The sequence below is a fragment of the Cotesia glomerata genome, linkage group LG5, assembly GCF_020080835.1.
Source record: "Cotesia glomerata isolate CgM1 linkage group LG5, MPM_Cglom_v2.3, whole genome shotgun sequence".
NCBI lineage: Eukaryota > Metazoa > Arthropoda > Insecta > Hymenoptera > Braconidae > Cotesia > Cotesia glomerata.
The window spans coordinates 5,519,276-5,542,304 of record NC_058162.1 but is presented as its reverse complement, the minus strand read 5'-3'; the positions used below and the strand labels follow the sequence as shown (position 1 = coordinate 5,542,304).

At 27.8% G+C, this 23,029-nt stretch overlaps 4 protein-coding genes, 9 non-coding genes and 1 pseudogene across 13 annotated transcripts; 2 read left to right on the top strand and 12 right to left on the bottom strand.

Moving 5' to 3' along the window:
• Window positions 1-14: 14 nt before the first annotated feature.
• Window positions 15-3,476, bottom strand: LOC123264854 (charged multivesicular body protein 5). The gene is made up of 4 exons (XM_044728374.1): window positions 3,297-3,476; window positions 2,841-3,158; window positions 2,545-2,772; window positions 15-396 (listed from the first exon to the last, which is right to left on the bottom strand). The coding sequence occupies exons 1-4, from the start codon at window positions 3,363-3,365 to the stop codon at window positions 346-348; spliced, it is 666 nt and encodes a 221-aa protein (XP_044584309.1). The 5' UTR covers window positions 3,366-3,476; the 3' UTR covers window positions 15-345.
• A 2,704-nt stretch (window positions 3,477-6,180) lies between these two features.
• On the bottom strand, window positions 6,181-6,252 carry Trnan-guu. Its single transcript has one exon. It is a non-coding gene; the product is annotated as a tRNA-Asn (tRNA).
• A 79-nt stretch (window positions 6,253-6,331) lies between these two features.
• Window positions 6,332-6,403, bottom strand: Trnan-guu. The gene has a single exon. It is a non-coding gene; the product is annotated as a tRNA-Asn (tRNA).
• Window positions 6,404-6,482: 79 nt separating this feature from the next.
• Trnan-guu lies at window positions 6,483-6,554 on the bottom strand. Its single transcript has one exon. It is a non-coding gene; the product is annotated as a tRNA-Asn (tRNA).
• Window positions 6,555-6,633: 79 nt separating this feature from the next.
• Window positions 6,634-6,705, bottom strand: Trnan-guu. Its single transcript has one exon. It is a non-coding gene; the product is annotated as a tRNA-Asn (tRNA).
• Window positions 6,706-6,784: 79 nt separating this feature from the next.
• On the bottom strand, window positions 6,785-6,856 carry Trnan-guu. Its single transcript has one exon. It is a non-coding gene; the product is annotated as a tRNA-Asn (tRNA).
• A 78-nt stretch (window positions 6,857-6,934) lies between these two features.
• Trnan-guu lies at window positions 6,935-7,006 on the bottom strand. Its single transcript has one exon. It is a non-coding gene; the product is annotated as a tRNA-Asn (tRNA).
• An 80-nt stretch (window positions 7,007-7,086) lies between these two features.
• Window positions 7,087-7,158, bottom strand: Trnan-guu. The gene has a single exon. It is a non-coding gene; the product is annotated as a tRNA-Asn (tRNA).
• Window positions 7,159-7,238: 80 nt separating this feature from the next.
• On the bottom strand, window positions 7,239-7,310 carry Trnan-guu. The gene has a single exon. It is a non-coding gene; the product is annotated as a tRNA-Asn (tRNA).
• A 93-nt stretch (window positions 7,311-7,403) lies between these two features.
• Window positions 7,404-7,476, bottom strand: Trnan-guu. The gene has a single exon. It is a non-coding gene; the product is annotated as a tRNA-Asn (tRNA).
• Window positions 7,477-7,726: 250 nt separating this feature from the next.
• Window positions 7,727-8,385, top strand: LOC123264868 (RNA-binding motif protein, X-linked 2-like). The gene is made up of 2 exons (XM_044728392.1): window positions 7,727-7,838; window positions 7,913-8,385. Exon 2 carries the CDS (start codon window positions 7,966-7,968, stop codon window positions 8,383-8,385), a length of 420 nt encoding a protein of 139 aa, XP_044584327.1. The 5' UTR covers window positions 7,727-7,838; window positions 7,913-7,965.
• A 297-nt stretch (window positions 8,386-8,682) lies between these two features.
• LOC123264841 (GDP-fucose transporter 1) lies at window positions 8,683-12,046 on the top strand. The gene is made up of 4 exons (XM_044728358.1): window positions 8,683-8,770; window positions 8,867-9,071; window positions 11,127-11,265; window positions 11,344-12,046. The coding sequence occupies exons 1-4, from the start codon at window positions 8,706-8,708 to the stop codon at window positions 11,946-11,948; spliced, it is 1,014 nt and encodes a 337-aa protein (XP_044584293.1). The 5' UTR covers window positions 8,683-8,705; the 3' UTR covers window positions 11,949-12,046.
• Window positions 12,047-13,524: 1,478 nt separating this feature from the next.
• LOC123265330 (molybdate-anion transporter-like) lies at window positions 13,525-14,802 on the bottom strand. Its single transcript, XM_044729028.1, has one exon. It carries the CDS (start codon window positions 14,800-14,802, stop codon window positions 13,525-13,527), a length of 1,278 nt encoding a protein of 425 aa, XP_044584963.1.
• A 1,265-nt stretch (window positions 14,803-16,067) lies between these two features.
• On the bottom strand, window positions 16,068-21,116 carry LOC123264802 (annotated as a pseudogene).
• Window positions 21,117-23,029: the final 1,913 nt, after the last annotated feature.

Genomic DNA, 23,029 nt, shown 5'->3' with positions numbered 1-23,029 from the left:
AAAATAAATATAAGTTATCGTGGCAAAAAATATATTTACTTTGGATTACTGAGGTTAAACATTGTACATAATTGCTTATCATCAGACACACTTGGCCTTCATTTAAATATACTTTTTAATTAAATTTAAAGAATTATAATATTTTTTAATAAACTTTAAAAATGAAAAAAATATTAATTAATGTATTATTCGATAATAAATTTTTTCTACTATTATTTTTTTTTTTGTTATTTTAATAAAATGAATTTTTGTAATTATTATAAAGCTGAAAATTGATTACATCATTTTCATAAAGCTGTAATTAATTGTAGTAGTGACTTGAATAGATTAAAATTTTAAATTGACTTAGCTAGCTGGTATCTGGGGTAATCCAAATTCATCGACAGGAACTCCGTCCTAAAAAAATGAATGACATCAAATGATTAAAAATAATTATTAAATAATAATTAATGATTAAAAATAATTAATAATTATTCTTAAAAATAACGTAGTGGGCATACTGGGTCTAGTTGACTACATGCACGGAAAAAATTGTTGCTACTTGCGTTCTTTTCAATATTTTCACTTGAGCCGTACATGAGAGTAATTCTTAACACTTCCGATGAATAACTTAATCGTTTTTTAATTTTTTCAATTGTTTAATTATAAAAAAAAAAAAATGCGAGAAAGTCAAATTTCGAAAAATTTGACTTTTTTTTTACTAAAAACTTCATTTTTTAAGATAAATGAAAATAATTTCCGGACTTTTACTCCGGATATCGCATACTTTGAAAAAAAAAAGTGGTGTCATATCGAGCTTTTCAAAAAGTATATTGATTTGTGCAATTGAAAAACAAACCCAACAACTTCGCCATTAACAGGGTTAACAGAATTATAAATAATGTAAATATAAGTTTATATATTTACAAAGCTTAACAAGATGTCCTATAACTAATATAATATTTATGCGTAAACTACTGTTAAATAAGTAGCCTGGCGGTATATTGGAGATCCTAGATAATTTAACACTATAAAAAAAGTTTGCACAAATTTACCGCCATTTCATTACCATATTGCCAAGAGACGCCGTATGGTACCCAGTAGGGCAGCACAACGGGTCAAGTAAAGATTCTGATTTACAAAAACGGTTCACTGTATCAAAAATGCGATAAATAGGTGCAGACTGTGCGAAATTGGTCCTGGCAGCTGATATGTATGTAGGAATATGGTTCCTTACTCCCAGACTAGGTGCTTTAAACTTGAACATTGCTAAGAGTTGAGGACAATCCACCAAGTTGAAGAGTTTTGTAGCAAAAGAGAATTCCGTACATAGTCGCCTTTCATTGAGTGTAAGGTATTCACATTCAGTGTATAGTACAAGATTTTCAATTCCTCGAGGCGGATAATATCCAGATTTTTTCCAAATTAAAAATTTTAAAAATTTTCTTTGAACTTTTTCAATTTTGGCGGATTGTCCTAACTGGGTAAGAGAGCAAACTAGTGAGGTATATTCAAGTTTCGGCCTGACAAATCTATATTAATAAATGGAGAGCCGGTTTTTTTGTCCGGTTATACTGCGAAAACTACTGATTCGATTGGAATAATACTTATACCATAAGATGCAACGTGTTTCGGAGAAGGTTTTAGTATATGATATGGTGGTGATTACTTATCCGGAACCTATATTTTTTTGACTTAGAAATAATGAATTTTTATTGTAACTAAATTTATTCTATTCGATTGTCGTTTGTTTAAATTCAATTTTTTAATTCTATTGGTTATGCTTATATACTAGGCAGATTTCTTCACTTATGAGACCTGCAATTTCTTTAACTGAAACTTTCAATGCTCATTATAAATTTTTTTTTCCATATCAATTATTATTAATTTTTGTAAGAAAATCACGGGAATGTTATAATGATTGCACATTGAAAATTACAATGAATATTAGCTAAAATAATTACATATTATTTTAATTTACAAATATAAATAATGCTGTGAAGCGGGAAAGAATAGGAGTTACGATAATTATTACGTGAAGCGTTCCACATTCACGTAACAGGATATTGGTAGGAAAGGATTGAGAAAGGAATGTGGAGAGGATCATCTTAATGCGAGTTTATAGAATATGCGAGAAAAAATTATTAGATAGCTCGGACTGGGATTCGAACCCAGAAATTATTTTAGCTAATATTCAATTACATGGATAAAATGTGCATACCAGTTCGATAGGATTGGGAATCTGTACAAGTCAAAACAATACTCTAATTAAATTTCAAGTCTAGATCTAAAAAGGCAATTCTATATAAAGCGCCCAGCGGAGCGGGCGAGTAACAGCTAGTGTATTATATAGTAGATTTATGGCCTTCAAGTTTGTAAAGTTTTTGGAAACACGTAAAATGAACCTTAGAGTTTTTCATGCTTCCGATATTATACTGTTATCAATGTAATCATCATATTGAATGATATCTTCGAAGCAAGAGCAACTCAAAAATTGCCTGGGGTCATCTAGACCCATAATGACCACTACGGGTTAAAAATATTATTTAAAAAAAAACAACCAACCTTATTTCTGATAGATGCAGCACCAGGTTCTTTATCGGGAGCATTTGGAGCAGTAATGGCGTCATCCAAAAATGAACCGTCGCTTTCCAGGCCGATTTCATCGCCTAGAGCATCTAATTCAGCATTGAGTTCATCATCATCAATTTCAGGCGTGCCATAGCTACGACCAAGAACTTCCTGGACCTCTTCAGATTGCTCTAGCATATCTGCCAAGTCATCTTGGACATCCTAAATATAAAAAATTATTAATAAAGCAATTGATAAATTTTTTTATAAATCTATCCTGCGCTTTTTACCTCAATTTGATCGATATTAATATTTTTAAACTCATTCTTCATTTGCTTGACTCCGTCTTTCATAGCTGCAATAGTAATTTGAGTGTCTTTCAATGACTGAGTAGCATAATTAGTCTGGTCCATATTAAAGGCTTGTTGTCTCAGATTCGACACTTGACTCTCGTACATTTTACGTTGTTTTAATATTCTCAACGCTTTGGTCTTAACAGCGTTCTTAGACGGGCCGTCTCTCATCTTGAGCATCTGATCTTTGCATTTTTTCAACTCAACATCTAGAGCTTGGATCTTTTTTTCAGCTGTATCAGCTCTGCTGTCTACCTATTGTACATCAGTTAAAAAATTAATGTCAATTGTCTTTAGGAATTATTAAGAATGGAATTTTTTCATCTTGGATGAATCATTACCAGCAAGGTCATTTTAACCTAACTTGTAATTAAATATAATTATAGAACTTACTCCTGCTATACAATCAGACAAACTTGGACCTGGTTCTTTTGGTTTTGCACGCCCGAATAATCGATTCATCTTGATTTTATTTTTATTTTTATTTAATTATCACTTTAGAGATTTGTTTTTCTGAAATCATAAATAGAACAAAACTTCAAGATGTCATTTGATTTTTTGTTGTCATAGATATGATTGTTGTTATTATTAGTCGCTTAGTGCTGCCGCCTACAAATTTAGTTCTATTCAAATAATAAAATCTTCAATATAATATTGGGTTGCAGTCAACTAGTCAGACTAACAACATTCCGAATTAACAAATTACTAGAACTTAGAAAGTAAATATTAAATGTAATTTAAAATAATTAATTTTACAAATTTTAAAATTCCGAAAAATATAATCTTAAATAAAGAAAAATCTAAAGCTATATTAATAGAATCTTTCAAAGTCACAAAGTCTCAATAAATTAAAAAACATAACAACGAAAATTTATACGCCAAAATGAATGAACAGACGAACACTCATTTAGCCGAAAAATGTAAATAATTTTATAATTAGATTAGAAATTTTTTTTAATTAATTTTAAATTAATTAATTTTTAAAAATTAATTTTATTTTAATTTACAAGCATGTATGGAAAACACTCAAATTTCATGATTGTAAAGGTGGACCATCTAAGAAAAATTTCCAATTTTTTGGATGAGTAATTTTCGGCCGAATCATTATTCGGATAGATGAGTATTCGGATGAATATACGTCGGAACAACCCTTTTTCGAAATCAAATTAATTTTAACTCTTGAGGAATATAAGATTTATATTTACTTTTATTCGATAACCCGGTGTTTTATAATTTACAAAATTGTTTATCGTCTGTTATTCTATTTAAGCTAATGTATTTTATAAACTTTGAATGTAGCGGAATTTTAAATTTTCTAGAGTTTTAATAATTTGGAATGTTGTCGATCTGACTAGTTGACCGCAACCCATAATATTCAATTGTTTAAGTAATTTGTATTTAATTACATTGAAAATTATTATTTAAGTAAATTATTAAAAAAATTTTCCAATCAAAATTTTATTAAGTAAATTATTTTTCCTAAATTTTACTTCATTAATATATATATATATATATATATATATATATATATATATATATATATATATATATATATATATATATATATATATATATATATATCTATTAAGTGTCAAAATTTTGCACTTTAAAAACGCAATTACTTTTCTGGAGTTCGTAAGTGTTAAAATTTTTTGATAAGTTATTTGTGAAATCTCATTAAGGAAGTCCTTTCGCTCCAGTTGAGTCATAACAACTGTAGTAGTAAATTTTCAATAAATTAAAATACAAAATCCATAAAAATTCCTAAAATTAAAAAATAAATATTATATGAGGCATTAATCGTTGAAATTTTGAAAATTAAAAAAAAAAAATAGTTAAATACAAAAATTAATTTGACTGTTGTAAATCAGCTGTTAGTAACCTGTCCGTGATTTGGCAACGCTTTATTTCGGTTGTTTACATTTTTATTTGCACAATTTAACCTTAACCGTGTTTAACTTTTTGCAGTCAGTGTAAATAAATAAATTAATTAAAAATGTTTAGTCACAAAACCATAACATTCTAATGTCTCATGGCAGGAATGCTAGTATTTTTTAATTATTGTTTTATTTTTCAATTATGAATTATGAAAATTTGTTAACAATAAATTAACTAATAAGTATGCATGAAAAACATAAGCGCGTTAAAGTTTAGTTTGAATTTATTGAATGGTCTGAAGCTCGCGCGCTACGCAACGTTGCCAAATCTTTTGACTCCATTTTATTGTAGGTAACTTGAGAATTTTTTGTGATTTTTAAATATTAATTTCTCAATAAATATCTCGGTTACTGATATATTTTATTGCAAAAAAAGAAACCTGAATATTTCGAAAATCTGATTTTTAGTTTTTTTTTACTTCATCTAATCCATGACTGATAGTATAATTCGAGAAATACTGCAAACGTCTGATTTTCTCGTAAGACTCTGAACAAATACTAACATTTAAAAATTTTATTTTTTCAAAAATTTGTCCGGTAAAGTATAATTTAAACCTCACTATAAAATAAATAAGGACCTTAACTATTAGAAAAAAATTAAATTTACTCATAATCTAATATTTTTTATTTTACATTGGCGGCGAAAGGACCTCCTTAAATATAAAAAGCTTACTTCAGTTAAAAGAAAAAGTTTTCATCAGAAGTAAAATAATTTAAAAAATAATTTTAAAAAATCAGTAAAGTCGAAGAAATGAACTGAGTTTCCGTTTTGTTATTCTATATGATAATTTAAGTAAGTAATTCACGATTAAAACAGATATTCTGATCAATGAATATGTGTTGTAATTATGATCCAAATAAATTTATAATTTTAAGTATTGAATTATAATGACTAAATTTATAAAAAATAATTATAACGTCAGTGTTGATCTCATATTTAACAAATTCTATGACTAGGAAATAATTTAGAAGTGAATGGATAAATTGGGAAAGTAACTCGATTTTTCAATTTATACATATATACATATATCATTTACATATGTATATATATATATATATATTTATACATATATCATTTGTCATAGTAATGTTTATATTTTTAGAAAAGATTTAGATTTTATTGGAGCCCTGCAAAAAACAAGAAACTAATTATCATAACAACGATCGACTTACATTGAAGATTACGCGTTGGATCCAACAATTAACTACCAGACTGTGAAAGCAAATACTAAATAATTGGATGTCTGATTCTAAGTTAAAATTTGGAATCAATTAATAAGTATTGATTTTCTAAAAGAATTTTACAGAATATATTTTTTTTGAGAAATTGCTAAAAGATCCGTCCCCGGGTGGGTTCGAACCACCAACCTTTCGGTTAACAGCCGAACGCGCTGCCATTGCGCCACGGAGACAATTAATTACTGATTAATCAATTAACATTGACAATTAATTAATTTTTTTGCAATTTTTCTGAGCAGATGACAAAAGATTCGTCCCCGGGTGGGTTCGAACCACCAACCTTTCGGTTAACAGCCGAACGCGCTGCCATTGCGCCACGGAGACGATTAATTACAGGTGGATTAATAAATATTTATCATTAATCGTTTTTTTTGCAAATTATTTAAACAACTGGCAAAAGATTCGTCCCCGGGTGGGTTCGAACCACCAACCTTTCGGTTAACAGCCGAACGCGCTGCCATTGCGCCACGGAGACAATTAATTACTGATTAACCAATTAACATTGATAATTAATCAATTTATTTGCAATTTTTTTGAACAGATGGCAAAAGATTCGTCCCCGGGTGGGTTCGAACCACCAACCTTTCGGTTAACAGCCGAACGCGCTGCCATTGCGCCACGGAGACGATTAATTACAGGTGGATTAATGATTATTCATAATTAAACGTTTTTTTTGAAAATTATTTAAACAGCTGGCAAAAGATTCGTCCCCGGGTGGGTTCGAACCACCAACCTTTCGGTTAACAGCCGAACGCGCTGCCATTGCGCCACGGAGACAATTAATTGCAGGCAAATCAATTAACATTAATAATTAATCAATTTATTTGCAATTTTTTGAACAGATGGTAAAAGATTCGTCCCCGGGTGGGTTCGAACCACCAACCTTTCGGTTAACAGCCGAACGCGCTGCCATTGCGCCACGGAGACAATTAATTACAGGTGAATCAATTAACGTTAATGATTAATTAATGTTTATTGCAATTTGCTTGAACAGATGGCAAAAGATTCGTCCCCGGGTGGGTTCGAACCACCAACCTTTCGGTTAACAGCCGAACGCGCTGCCATTGCGCCACGGAGACAATTAATCACAGGTGAATCAATTAACGTTAATCATTAATTAATGTTTATTGCAATTTGTTTGAACAGATGGCAAAAGACTCGTCCCCGGGTGGGTTCGAACCACCAACCTTTCGGTTAACAGCCGAACGCGCTGCCATTGCGCCACGGAGACAATTGATTTGCAAAAATTATAGAATCACTTATCAATTAATCAAGATTATTTATATAATATTGATCTTTTATTGATTGAGTCGATAAAAAAGGTCGCCCCCGGGTGGGCTCGAACCACCAACCTTTCGGTTAACAGCCGAACGCGCTAGCCATTGCGCCACGGAGGCAGATACTAAAAAAACAAAAAAAAAACACATGTAGGTGTTATGTAACAATGTGCTATACATATTTCTCTACAATTTACTTTTTTTTTATTCAGATTTATAATTAATCAAATACATTGAACTAATCAATTAAATTTTTTATCTTTTTTTTCATCATTTATTGTCGAATTATTTCTTGATTTGAATTTTCGCGCTAATTTTATTTTTCTAATTTCTACACTAGAGGCGCTGCAAATCTTAAATTCTCCGCTCATTTAAAAACGTTCTCGATTATCATAACACCTCAAGGTTAGGTTTAGTTAACCGATTATTATCAAGCAAAACGTAAAGAAATATTTATTGTTGCCTATGTCAATTTGCCACGTGTAAGTTATTATTATTTTAATAAAATATTCAAATAAAAAAAAACACTTTTACTAATATTTTTTCATCGATTCAGGTTCTCAGATAAAACCACGCTGAAGTTGACAATTAAATTGGAGATTAAATGCCATGAATCCTTTGACAAATGTTAAAAACATAAAAAAACTTGGTGAGCAGGAGTTGCTAAGAGAGTCTACCAGTTCATGGCACGACCAGTACAAAGACAGTGCCTGGATATTTTTCGGCGGTCTCTCCTACGATTTAACAGAAGGTGATGTAATTACTATTTTCTCTCAATACGGTGAGCCTGTTAATATCAATCTAGTGAGAGACAAAGACACTGGAAAACAGAAAGGTTACGGGTTCTTGTGCTACGAGGACCAGCGAAGCACTACTTTAGCAGTGGACAATTTAAATGGTGTGAAGATTCTTGGCCGGACGATAAGAGTGGATCACGTCTCCAATTACAAAGCACCGAAAGACTCCAAGAGGATTGACGATGTCACGAAAAAATTGAGGATAGAAGGATGTGGTCCTAAAAAAAATTAATCAAATAAATTCACAGTAAATATAACGTATAATAAATTTAAATAATATTCAATCTAGTTAATTATAAATCTCACTTTCAATATATCCCTCACATCTTTAGTTAATTATTATATATTATAATTATTATCAAATTAATACTATATTATGTTTATTTTAATACATTTAAAAACTTCAGTATTTTCTATTCTTTTTTTTTCTATTATTGTTCTTTTTGTTTTAAGTTATACTATGTAATTTATATGAACTTATTTAGGGACCCTGTTATTGACCTTCTGACTGTTGGGTTATAAAAAAGAAAATACATAAATAAACAAATCATCATGCTGCCCAACGACACTTTGCTGAGCAAGTACATAAAAATTTTTACCGTTGTCTGTATTTATTGGTAAGTCTCATCATATTTTTCTAGTTTTCTAGAAATCAAAAAAAAAAGTAGTGAGTAATTTAATTAAACTAAAATAATTTGTATTTTATTTCTTAGGGTGGTCTCAATATTAACTGTGTTTGTTAACAAAACATTATTATCAAGTAAATATTTGAGTCTAGATGCTCCTATGTTTGTTACTTGGTTCCAATGTCTTACGAGTGTCACAATCTGTTTTGTTCTTAGCAAGTTAGCGAAATTATTCCCATCAGCTATATCATTTCCAGATGGCAATCCTTATACAATTAATAACATCAAAAAGGTAGTTTATTTATTTTTTAAACTTACAAGATTGTTCAAAAACTCATTGTCGAAAAAAAAATTAATAGTTTATTAAGACTAAAAAGTTAATACTATTTTGTAATCTATAATATTAAGAGAATAAGCAAAATTTTGTGGCCAGTGTGTTTATATGATAAAATGGGTTTTTATGGTTAAATTTGGTATCGTTGGAAAGATCTTGATCTGAAGTTGTACCTTTTCAATGTTTCATATGCTTTTCTAAAATAGTTTATTTATTGTGATAATTTTTCGAAGTAGTTGTAAATAGATTCGAATTTAGCGATAAATAAAATTTGTTTATTTATTTATTTTGTTTTGTACATGTCAATATGGTTATAAGGTAAAAGACCCAATACCGGAACGACGAAGGGTACATGACTGGTTTTTATTACTTAGAAAATATTCAAATGGTTCATTAGTAATAATAATTCATCCAATCATATAGAATAAACATGTAGTTATACGAAAATAATTAAATTTATCAATTTTGTCGAATTTAATATTTAAAAAAAAACATGTTTTTTGAAAAAGTCTAAAAGACCCAGTATCGGAACACCTTAAATGCCTAGTCCCAATACCGGAACGACAAATAAAACTAATTTTTTTAATCTAAAGAGTCCGCTTTTCGTAAGCTGAATTAATTAAATAATTAATTAACAAATCATAATACTTTATGGGAATTTTTCTGAATTTATAAATTGTTATCTTCGACTTAACTTTCGGAATCCTACTACTACCTATAAAAAATTAAGCAGTTAATTCAGAACTCAAATGACATGTATGCATAGTGAAACTAACAATAATTATTTAATATTAAAAAATCAAATAAATTTTTACTAAAAATCAAAAAAAAAAAAATAAACGATTCGCGGTTATACTTGACGACACTTATGTAAAAAAGAAAATTTCAAAACAGAAATTTGCTTTTGTTCTTCAAGTTAAAATTTACGAATATTTGAAGCAATTTTTATAATAAAATTACTTTCTGTATTAAATGTTATTTCACAAAAACTTTTGTTGTGCTTGATGTAAACAATCAACACAATATGTCGTAAATGTCAATAAATAATATCAATATGGCTGACTGTTCCGATACTGGGTATTAGCTCATTTCGGGTGTACCAATAGACGAACAGTAAATTTTAAATAACAATAGGGTCTTTTTTATATTATTAATTAATTGCATCGAATTCTTAGTATTTGTATTAATACATAAAAAAAAATTTTAGTGAAAAGTATTTCCGTTAGGTTTCTATGAGCTTAAGATCATCGAGTGATTTCTTAGCAAAACCATTAAGAGACCTTGATAAGTCAGAAATCTAAGACTATTGACATCATTAACATTTTTTTTCAATATTTTCAATATAATTTAAAGTTTCATTCATATTTTATTATGTAAAAAAAAGATTGAGGTTTCTAATAAAGAAAAGTTTGTTTAATTTGATTGAGTACGAGATAAAATATAAAATAATAATTGTCAAATCGTTCCGGTATTGGGTCTTTTACCTTATGTCAAAAATAAATTATATAATTAAGAGACTAAGAAAAATTTAGTAACGGATATATCTTTATCGTAAATTGGGTTTGATATTTTTTAGCGATAGTTATTTATGATTTAAATAATTGAGAGAGAAAGGAAAATTTTGTGACGAGCATATTATCATTTATAAAAAATTTTTATAGTTTAATTTGATATCATCAGAAAGGTCTTGATAAGAATTAGTGCCTTTTAGTTTTTCTATATTTTTTAGTAGTCAATTTTTTATGTAAAGTTTTTGGAGGAGTTTTTAATAGATTTTTGGTTCTATAAATTTGTTCGGTCACATTTGTCCATTAAATTATTTGTAATTGATCCTTTGATAGCACTTTTATTTTTAAATTTTATTTAAAAAGTACCCAAACTATTAGTGTGATTATAAATATCAAAAGATCATTAAGCCAAAGTTTTCTTATTCATAATTCGTAAATTTCGGCAGTCGTATAGTGACTAGGTTGCTAGTATAAATAAATAAAATTAATTTTATTTATATTTCAGATTCTTCCACTTTCAATTCTATTTACTTCAATGATTGCAAGTAATAATTTGTGTCTAAAATATGTTGGAGTAGCATTTTATTACATTGGAAGATCACTTACGACCGTATTTAATGTAATGTTTACTTATTTTTTACTCGGTAAGTATTTTAAAACATTGTTAATTATTATATATGATTCTAATAAATATATTAATAATTAATTTTATAAATTAAAAGGTCAAAAAACATCATTCGGATGTATCATTTGCTGCGGAGCGATAGTAGGAGGATTCTGGTTAGGAGTAGACCAAGAAAACATCGCAGGATCACTATCAATAATCGGAACATTCTTCGGAGTTCTAGGATCCTTGAGTTTATCACTCTACTCAATTTACACGAAGCGAATACTACCGCTGGTTAATCAAGAAATCTGGCTGCTTTCTTATTACAACAACGCCTACAGTATTTTCCTGTTCATTCCCTTGATGGCTTACAATGATGAGTTCAAAACTCTTTTGAACTACGAGAAACTTGGCGAACTGGACTTCTGGCTCCAAATGTTGGTCGGTGGCCTCTGTGGTTTCGCCATTGGCTATGTTACAACCCTGCAAATTCAAGTGACCTCTCCATTGACGCACAACATAAGTGGGACAGCAAAAGCTTGTGCTCAGACTGTATTGGCCTCTTATTGGTATAATGAATCTAGACAGTGGCTTTGGTGGCTCAGTAATTTTATTGTTTTAGGCGCATCTGCTATTTATGCGCGACTCAAACAAATTGACATGGACAAAAGTCATAAAAAAGATCAAGTTTTGTTACCCTATAAGAAAGAAGATTCTTAGAAATTTTTTTAACTCAATTATAGTGGTGATTTATATAATAATTATGATACTGAATTTAACAGACACTTGAAAATTTTTACAACAATTAAATTACAATGAAAAAAAATTTCAGATGTAGAAATAAAAAAAAAAATTAGGTAATTATTTACAAGTGGGGTCCACCATTTTAATTTTAATTTTTTTGAATGAAATTTATTTTTGAAAATTTTGATATACTTTTTTTGGAAAAATACAAAAAAATGAATAATTAAAAAAAAAAGTTAATAATCACAATTTTAACAAATTTTCAAAAAAATTTATAAATTTTTTAGAAAATTGTAATATTCAACTTTTTTTTTTTATTGTTCGTTTTTTTTATCTACTTTTCAAAAAAAGATAAAGTAGAAATTTTATCCAAAAAAATGAAAGCCAATTTTTTTTCCAACTTTTGAAGGCAAAAAAACTATCAAAATCTTTATTTTTTTCTTTCACAATATTTATCATAAATGCGCCCTAAAAACAGGCAGAATAAAAAAAATTAAAAAATGTTAATTTTTCACCTACACAGTGATAGAATTAATGATTTGTTTATAGTTAAAAATATTTGTTAATATTTAACAAATTATTTATTAAAGACCAATTTTTAGTCCTTAACAAATATTTCTTAGTATTTAAAAAGATTTATTAATATTTAATAAATGAATATCAGATTTATTAAATACAAACAAATTATTTTAAATACTAAGAAATATTTATTTAATACTAAAAAGTGGTCTGTAATAAATGATTTGTTAACTATTGACAAATATTTTTTAATACAAATAAATTCTTCTATCAGTGCACGGAAAGAACAAGATGCCACTGGTTATCATCTCAGATTATACTGAGTGAAAAAAAATTTCAGATAAAATAAAAGACCCAGTTATTGACACTGGCCTAGTTGTTTGACACTCGCAAATTTATTCTAATTAAAAAAATAAAATGTTCTCAAAAATCCAATTATCTTAAAATTAATAACTCAAAAATTATATTTAATAATTTATCAGAGTTGATTTATTTTTTTCAATTTAAATAAAATTGCAAGTGTCAATAACTGGGTCTTTTACCTTAGTAGCTAGTATAATCCAAATTACAATGACTATTATCCAGATTACAATGAGTATAATCCAGATATCACTGAGTATAATTTGGGATGGTATCCAGTGTCATCTTGTTCTTTGCGTGTAGATATGGCCAAAAATAGGGTGGACCTCACTTGTAAATAATTACCAAAAATTATAAGTGAGAATTAAAAAAAAAAACATTTTTTTTATAAATAATTTTTTATAAAAATTCAAATAATTTTCAGATGTCTGCTAATTTCAGTATCATCAATAATTGAGGTTTTATTAGTTATTTTGTAAGATTATTTAATAGAATAATTAAAATATTGTATATTAAATATAATAAATGATTTTTATTGTTTATAACTTGGTCTTAACAAAAATTAAAGCTTAGAATCTAAACTACTAGCCAACAGTCTTCTATACTTAAAATATTTAATACTTAATTAATTATACTATCTTGAGACAGTACTCATCAAAAAATAATAATTTCCTTAAGCGATTAGTACCTTTGGATTAGAATGATTAACGCACTTATCCTCATTAATAATGGAATAATCTCTCTTGTAAGCTTTAACAAATTCAACACAGTAAAGTGAAGCAATACTTAGGCACATCGCACTGAGTGCGAATATCAACCGATTGTCAGGTACTCCAATTCTTATATAAAGCAATACCACGCAAATTAACAAATTAGACGGCAACCGGAACCAATTAGCAACGCTAGTCCGGTGGACTTCTGGCACGATGATCCCACGTAAGTAACCAATAGCTGGATAATAAATTCCAACTGAGATTTCAAATATCAAAAATGATACAAGACATACATAAGTACCTATTTGCTCTCCATCAAATTGCATTTGAACGTGAATACCTATTGTACTGACAGCAATACTGAATAGCGCGAGAACAACGCTGGAACAAAGAAGCATAAGTCGACTTATTTGGTAATAATTAACTAAAATGGAATGCAATGCGCTGCCGAAGACTATACAGAGCATGAATAAGCTGAATATCAACCCATTGCTCGGCTGGATAGGGTCCAGAATTGGGGTCCAGAGGAAAATAAATGTGTACATTATTGTCTCGAAAAGCGTTTGGATCAGCCCGAGATAAATCAACGGGCCGTCGTTCCGAAAAATCACACTTAGACCTTGCAGTAAGTTTGAGTAGACTTTCTTGTGGCTGTTTTCTCGCCAGGTAGTCATGCAGGTGACTCCGCTGAGGATGCACACTAGAATAGCGAACATAAATGGAGCCACTGGTCCGTAGTCGAGTGTGTCCGCTAATATTGAGGCTAAAATTCCGGCAGCGATTGCCAACAGACCGTTGTAGAAAGTTGAGGAAGCCAGAGTCGAGCCCATCCAGTCGTGAGGAAGATCTGCTGACAAGTGACGGCTTATGTACCAAGATTCGAAGCTTGAGAATAAAATTGACGCTGATATTCCTCCGAATATTCGACCCAGGTGGAGCATCATCAGGTCAGAGTAGTTTGTGCAAAGACAGGCCACTATTGTGCTGATAAAATAGAAGACACATAATTTTTTACGCCCGAATTTATCTGCCAGGTGCCCGATTAACACCCCGGAGATTGCGCTGCTGAGGAATCCGGTGATGTATAAGGTAGAGATGTCTGTTGTTGTGTAACCGTAGTGGAGATATAGTTTATAGAGGTAAGGCCCTTGGATCCAGTCGACAAAGTTACCCAAAAGGTAGACTATTAAATATTTTCTTTTTAGGCTTTGATATATTTCAATGTTTTCTGTTTCCATTTTGATTTTATTTATTGATTTGTTTTGTTTTCTGAAAAATATTTTTATTAATAATATATTGCTTGAAATTATTTTACAGATTTTATTTATTTACTGACTTCAAAGGCGTAAAAAAAAAATATATAAAATAGATCAAAAATTAAATTGTAATTTATAATTTAAGGCTCATGAGAATGACTCAATTAGTAATAAATATTTTTTGTATTTCAATAGGCATTAATTAAGCCTATCTCTTTTTCTCTACCCTATTTACAGACAATCATTTTTTGTCTCTATAGGGATTATATAGGTGATTTTCTGTAAGAATGTTTTTTGCTGTCCCAAGCATTTTTTTATTAGAAAAATTGTTATTTTGTTAGTAAAAAAAATTTATTACGAAAGTAAAAAAAACATTTCTATTTGGAGCATTGAAAACTAAAATGAAATAAATTTTGGTTTATTTGCTATAAATTCGTAAACCACCGAAATATCAGTCCCCTGGGCTGTCCCATTCCCAAAATTAAAACTTTAAGATTAAATTTTAAGCTATTCGTCCATAATATATAATTTGGTCCATGATGTTTATAAACTTAATTAGTTAACTAACAATCTTCTTCAATAAAAAGTACCGAAAATTAATTTGTTTCATTAAATTCATTAAACCAAAGTTTGTCCCAGGCATTTTAAGATCAGTCCCCTGTCAGAAGTTCAAAGCCAAAAAAAAAATCCAGCGTGTTATTTTACCTTTTGTAAGGTTTATAAGAATCTAACTAGCCTTGAGTTAATAACCATAAGGCTGTTAGCGCTTTATCGTCATTTTATTTAGTGTCAAAGCACCGTTTGTGCTGGAAATAAGTGTCTGGGCCACTTCAAAACTCAGTCCCCTGGCAGCTATTTTTATTTATAATTTATTTATAAAATTGGATCTATAAGTCTTAATATTATTCTAACTAATGTAAACATTCATTGAGAACTTGAAAAGTTGAATGCATTGAAATAGTTTGCTTGATTTTTCTCAATTTAATAAAAAAAAAAACAGTCCCCTGTGATGTTATATGGCAAAACATCGAAAAAGCAAAAATTAAATCGGCTGTTTATTTATTATGATTAAGCTGATAGTTTTGTAGCCCTTATTAATTTTTTTTCTAATAAAATCAAAAATAACTTGGTCGGATAATTTTGTACAGATTTAAGACGTCCTTACAGAGAATCACCCATATATGTAATTTTGGGAAGTAAATAAATAAAATAAATAAAATAAATAAAAATATTAGTGTTATACTTACCATTTTATTGCAACAAAAATATAATTTTTTTTTTAATAATCTTAGAGTACGGTGCCACGTTTCAACCACATTCTGATAAATGTGGTTGATAATAATTCTTTAAGTTTTTTCAATGACATTTGATAATAGTTATAAACACGGTATTGTTTTGAAATGATAAAAATTATTCTTGTATAGGTTAGTGCTTTACAATTTCAGCGCGACTTTTAAATCTGACACGATCCAAACGATAATTTCAATTGTTTTACTTAAAATTTTAGTTATTTATTTAATTATTATTATATTTATTAGTAGAAAAATACTCTATACACTTAAAGTAATATTTTTTCGTAGTAATCTATAATAAAATTAGTCTTTGAGTATTTAACGAGTGAACAATGTACTGGTATAAAAATTGTCAACACTTACTTAGTAAAAAATTATTCTACTGAAGGTACTTGTTTTTTAAACTTAAAAAAATACTGAGCATGCAAACACATTAATACTTAAAAATTGGTATGTAGTAAGTTTAAGAAAAATATTGGATAAAATAAAAGAGATGAAAGTATTAAAAGCATTCAGCTGCGCGATAATGCTGAACAAGTTCGTTTTTGTAATCAAGAAGCTCTTTGTTAGGGTAGTTGCAGTATTTACCAAGAATATTAAGAGCTTTTATAATATGAGAGATTCTCTTCGGCAGGTTAGCTTTTGATTTCTCTTCAATTGTCATTTTATTCCATAGCGAGGGTCTAATACAACGTTCGACCATCGACTTGACTTTCAAAACAGTTTCTCGTCCTTTCTTTGATAAATTTTGATCCTAAATACAATATAAAATTATTAATTGAATATTTATAATAAAAAATTATTAATTAAATATTTATAATATAAAATTATTAATTAAATATTTATAATATAAAATTATTAATCAAATATTTATAATATAAAATTATTAATTAAATATTTATAATAAAAATTATTAATCAAATATTTATAATATAAAATTATTAATTAAATATTTATAATAAAAAATTATTAATTAAATATTTATAATATAAAATTATTAATTAAATATTTATAATATAAAATTATTAATATTAGAATTAAATTAAATAATAATAAAAAAAAAAAAAAAATTACCAGACAAGCTGGGAAGTGAAAAGAAGGACACCAATCATGTCTGCAAGCGTAGCAATTACAGTGAAAATCATAATCCAAATGAAGAATTGCCCTTCTCCTCTGAGTATCTATATCAGACCATTGTGGACCTACACCGATAAAAATTTGTTCCCCTTTTTTTATCGGTTGTATAGCAATCATTGCATTTTTATCATCTGCGAAAAAGTGATAGACATTGCGATCACAACTGTAATTAACAAGCTGAAATAATGGAGCAATGACTCCCGAGTGTCTCCTAAATTCACCCTTTTCGTTGTCTCGTTCTATCTACAATAATTTCATTAATGATTATAATTCTATAAAAAAATTATTCTTTACAGAACTTGTTTTAAATTTTTTTTCTTATCAGAAATAAATAAATGAAAAAATACCTTCACTGCATTTGTTCGAATGATCATCTGATGATGGTAAAGTAATCGTGCAATGAACAGAGCATCTTCATTTTCAAAAACATCCTCGTAGCTGGTAGTTTTTTCACCAAATAAGTCAGTAAGAGCAGCCAGAAAATACGTAAGTCCAATTGATTTTAATACACTCTCACACAGCAGTACATGAGTTAAACCATTCATCGGTATACGCATTAATGAATAAAAACTTGCGTATTTGCTGTCATCAAATCTTCCGTTGGTGTAAATTTTATTAAGTGGATCTGTAAAATACAAAATTTTTAAATGAAATAATATTATTTACTAGGAACCTTACAGTCACTATGTGACTGTGGTAACTTGAAAACTGTAAATAAAGAACATTTTGCTTTATTAAGAAGTAATGACTTTTGTTAAATTGCACTGTACTTTTTAAAATATTGACGTTTTTAAAGATATAAGCTCATCCCGATGTTACATTCATCAAGAGCTTTCATTTGAGTACCCACATGCATTTTGATATATTTTTCATATATACATGTATATCTAATATATATAAATATATGAAATATTGATGTGGGTACTCAAATGAAAGGTCTTGATGAGTGTAACATCGGGATGAGCTTATATCTTTAAAAACGTCAATAGTTCACAAGATATTTGTTAAATTACACTGTACTTTCTTAATTATTGATATTTTTAAAGATGTAAGCTCATCCTGATTTTACACTCTTCGAGAGCTTTCATTTGAGTACCCACATGCATTTTGATATATTTCTCATATATACATATATATAAATATATGAAATATTGATGTGGGTACTTAAATGAAATGTCTCGATGAGTGTAATATCGGGATGAGTTTATATCTTTAAAAATATCAATATTTCACAAGATACAAGGTAATTTCTTAATTATGTATCTAGAGATAGAGCATTTTCGAATGCAGCCTAAATACTTATCATAAAAGATTGATTATCGGTGAGAATGATATGAAACCTTGAAAAAGCACAAATTCAAGTCAAAACCTTCGCAATGACACTAAATTTCATTAAAAAAAAACTATTTTATCGTATGACTATCCTTGAAACAAAATTTTTCTTATTCTCTCAATAATAGATTTATAAATTATTTAAAAATAATAACCTGAAATAGACTCAATTTCTTCAACTTTCTCCCTAAGCTTTTGAATACTGCCAGTTTCCTTGAGAGCTTTGATAAGTATCTTCACAGCCATAATCTCTCCGACGTACATTTCAGCTCTGACCATAACTCCAATGACCTTACACTCGATGTCGTGGTATACTCTTTCCAAGCGCTTTCACGGCACTTGTGACAGCAATAAACGATGTCGACACACGACAAACAGGGGATAGGATTGAGGCACTCAGTAGTGCAATACCAGCAATGATTGTAAAAATGCTCTGGGTAGAGCGAGGATGCGTATGATTGATGAAGAACCAAGGCTTCACCAGCTTTGATGTCACGGGTAGCTACAAGATGTCTACCAAAATTCGTAGAATATTTCAAAGCGACAGCGCTGCTGGCTCGCATGATTTTTGGATTTCCTTGGAGACCATTGGGCAGATACTCGGAAGCGAACCAAATTTCACGGGACTCTGGAACTGTTTTATTATTCTTTAGCTTGGCAATGACAGCTTGAGTAGTTTTCTTGTTGGCTGGATTCATTTTCTCCGACCAGAGCTGCGCTTTTTGCAAACAATTGTCAACGCCGCGCAATGAGTTCGGAAAGCGCGCAATCAAGCATTTTGTTTGCCGAACGTAGAGCTTCGCTTTGAGGTTTTCTGGGTAACCGATCTCCAAAGCGTCGTTTACGTCATCCAGTGATGATTCGTAAAATCTTTCATTGCAGAGTATCGCTGAACGATTTGCATACGCTTTGGCCATCACTTCTGACTTCTCTGGTGCGTACGCTAGTCCTTTGGTGTACAAACTCAGCACGTCTTTGTAGTTTAATGAAGAAATTTTTTTAGATGTTTCATTTATTATTTCCAACGCTTTTGTTGCTGATTTTGATTCTTCGGTAATTGTCAATAGGTCTTGATTTAATCGCATTATTTCAACAGCGTATATTATTTTATATTCGTCAGAAGCCATAGATTCCAATGTGTTCAAGTGTGGCATTCCTCTTAGACGCCACACTATACTCGGATTTTTCTCGACATAATTATCTATAAAAAAAATCGTGAATTAATTTTTAATGAAAATAAAGTTAGCAGACATTTGACAATTTTTAGAATTTTTCTTAATAAAAAATTGTGTAATAAAAAAATTTTTTTTAAATCCCACATGTAGAAAATTTATGAGATTAAAGTTAGCAGTCATTTGAAAACTTTTTAATTTTTTTTAACAAACAAATTTGTCGCAAAAAATTATTTATAAAAAATTGCATTTTTAATTTTTCAAAATTTCTACGTCAATTTTTTCTTTTAATTTTTTTTGCTATAATTTATTTATTAAAAAAATTTTTTTAATTAATAAATGTTTGCTAAATTAATTTCCATAGAAAATTTTAAAAAATATCATTTTATTTTTTTAATTCATCATCAAAATTAATACTTGTAAGCGGAAAGGGATGTAAAAGGCCATTCAGGCCATACATTATATGAAATAAACTACTACTACTAGAAAATTTAAAAAACAATAGATGCAATTTTTTAGAATATTTTTTTAGTTCTTATTTAGTTAATAAAAAAAAAATAAACAATTGTTTAATGTCTGCTAGTTTGACTATCATATTTTTACTGATAATATTTTAAAAATATGACACTGAAATATAATACTAAAGTTAGCGGACATTTTTAATTTTGATTATTTTTCATTTATTAAATTAGAACTAAAAAATATTTTTTAAAAATTGCACTAATAGCTTTTCAAGTTTTTTACAAATGAAATTTTTTTTTTATTTTTCTGTAATGATTTTTTCAATAAAAAAAAATTCTAAAAATTTTTAAATGTCGGCTAACTTAATTTTCATTACTGAAATTAGCAGACAATTGACAATTTTTTGATTTTTCTTAAAAAAAAAATTAAGTATAAAAAGATATTTTTAAAAAATTGCATTTACAATATTTTAAAGCTTCTAAAGATAGAATTTCTTTAATAAGATTTTTTTTCATTACAATTAATTTATTAAAAAAAATTCTAAAAATCATCAGATGTTTTTCAACTTCAGAATCATAAAAAAATACTTAATTGTAAATTAATTAATTAATTGTTTATAAAAATAAGTAAGATGTTACCTGTTGCTTGATTTTCCGCCATAGTTCACCAAAAACTCAGTATAATAATTATTAAATTATAATTCCTTCTTTAAAAATCATCTTTTATTTATCAGAAAATATCTGTGTAATCAGCTGACAAGATTATTAATTAATGAATAATTTACATATTAATCTTGACGTCTAACTCTCTACTCAATGTTAACGGCACAATGGATATTCTCAAAATGTACAAGGTAATTACGGAAATGCCGGTAAAAGCATTGTTGTGCCTGCCATGAGGGCTTACTTCGAGTATTTTCGGTTCTGTGCCTTCTTTTGTTTGGAACTATATTCGGGTACGTTCGTAAATTTTACGAATTTTTGTCAGTTATGTGGAATGTCAACAATGATAAGTTCAATAAGCAATTTAAATTTAATTATAAATTTATTTTCAAATAAAATACACGATATAAATACATAACTTTAAATAATTAGATAAATTTATTAATTTTTAAAATTCATATTAATTTTTTAAGCCGCTAAATTAATTATTGCACTCAATATAATTGTTTATTTTTATTTATTAAGTGTTGCTTATTATTATTGTAATGACACTGAAGTTGACAGACATTAGAAATTTTTTTTATAATTTTTTACCAATAAAATTATTATATGACATTAAAATTAGCCGTCACTTAACCATTTTTTAATTTTTTTTAACAAATAAAAAAAATTTTTTCAAATTTTTTAATTAAATTTTTTTCATAATAATTATGAAAATTAATTTAGCAGATATTTGATAATTTTTTTAACAAATAAATTATAGCAAAAAAAATTATTTTATAAAAATTGCATTTTTTATTTTTTTAAATTTCTACAATTTTTTTTTATAATAATAAAGTTAGCCGACGTTTTTAATTTTTCTATTTTTTTCCATTTATTTAATTGGACCAAAAAAATATTTTTAAAAAATTACACTTAAAATTTTTCAATTTTTTTACAAGTGAAATTCTTTTTTCTTATTTTTTTGAAATAATTTTTTTAATAAAAAAAATTATAAAATTTTTAAATGTCGGCTAACTTAATTTTCATTTTTTTTTCTACTTTTTTTTGCAATAATTTATTTGTTAAAAAAATTCTTAAAATTATCAAATATCTGCTAAATTAATTTTCATAATTATTATGAAAAAAATTTAATTCCAAAATTTGAAAAAAAATTTTTTATTAATGTAATTTATTTATTGTAAGAATTTAAAAAATTGACAGCTGTCAGATAACTCCAGTATCATTTATAGTGTTTTATATATTAAGATATAATACTACTGATAATTAACAAATATACTTCAGCAAGGTAGTGCGCAATAATTTTAGCGTACTGGTGATATTAAAAAATTCTATGGGAAATAATTGATATAAATTTTGAGAGCAGTAGGCTTATGTAGGTTTACAATTTATTATTAATTATTAATATCAATACATATTATTATTATTAATATTGTTACCCTTCGGGAAGTTAATACATTGGACTTATACCTGTTATTTTATTTAAAATGTCTTATAAACTCCCAGAAATACACTTTCGATTAATATTGTATATACTTATGTGTATATATACACCTTAATAAATAATAATAGTAAAATAAAAATAGTAATAATTTAATTATAATTAAAATAGTTAAAAATGTTGATTAATTGCTTTATAATATTAAATACCCGGATTAGTTAGATACTTCTAAACATAATCAGCCTCTTTATTTATTTTAATCAACAACTATAAAAAATTGTTTATTAATCTCATAGTACGACTTTGTATTCTGAGGGAAGAAATTATAACTATCATTATTATTAATTACCATTTTTATTTAAACAATTATTAAATTTTATTAACTAATTAATTAATTATTAAAGTTACTATCACAAACTCGTCGATAATGAATCGATAAATAGCCAATGGCAATAAGAATTTTAATTTTTATATTAAATATATATTTCTTTAAAAGTCGCTTCCAAAAAATTTGTTACTTTGTTCAAAAATAATTATTTTTATTGATATAGGTACGGTAAGTTGTATAAAATCGAATAGTTGTTAAAAAAAATTCAGATAATAAAATAAAATAAAAATAATATTTATTAAAAATATAAAAATTAAATTCCTTATTGCTCAAAATTACAATAATCGTTTTTCAAAGGCAACGAGTTAATATTTTTACCTAAA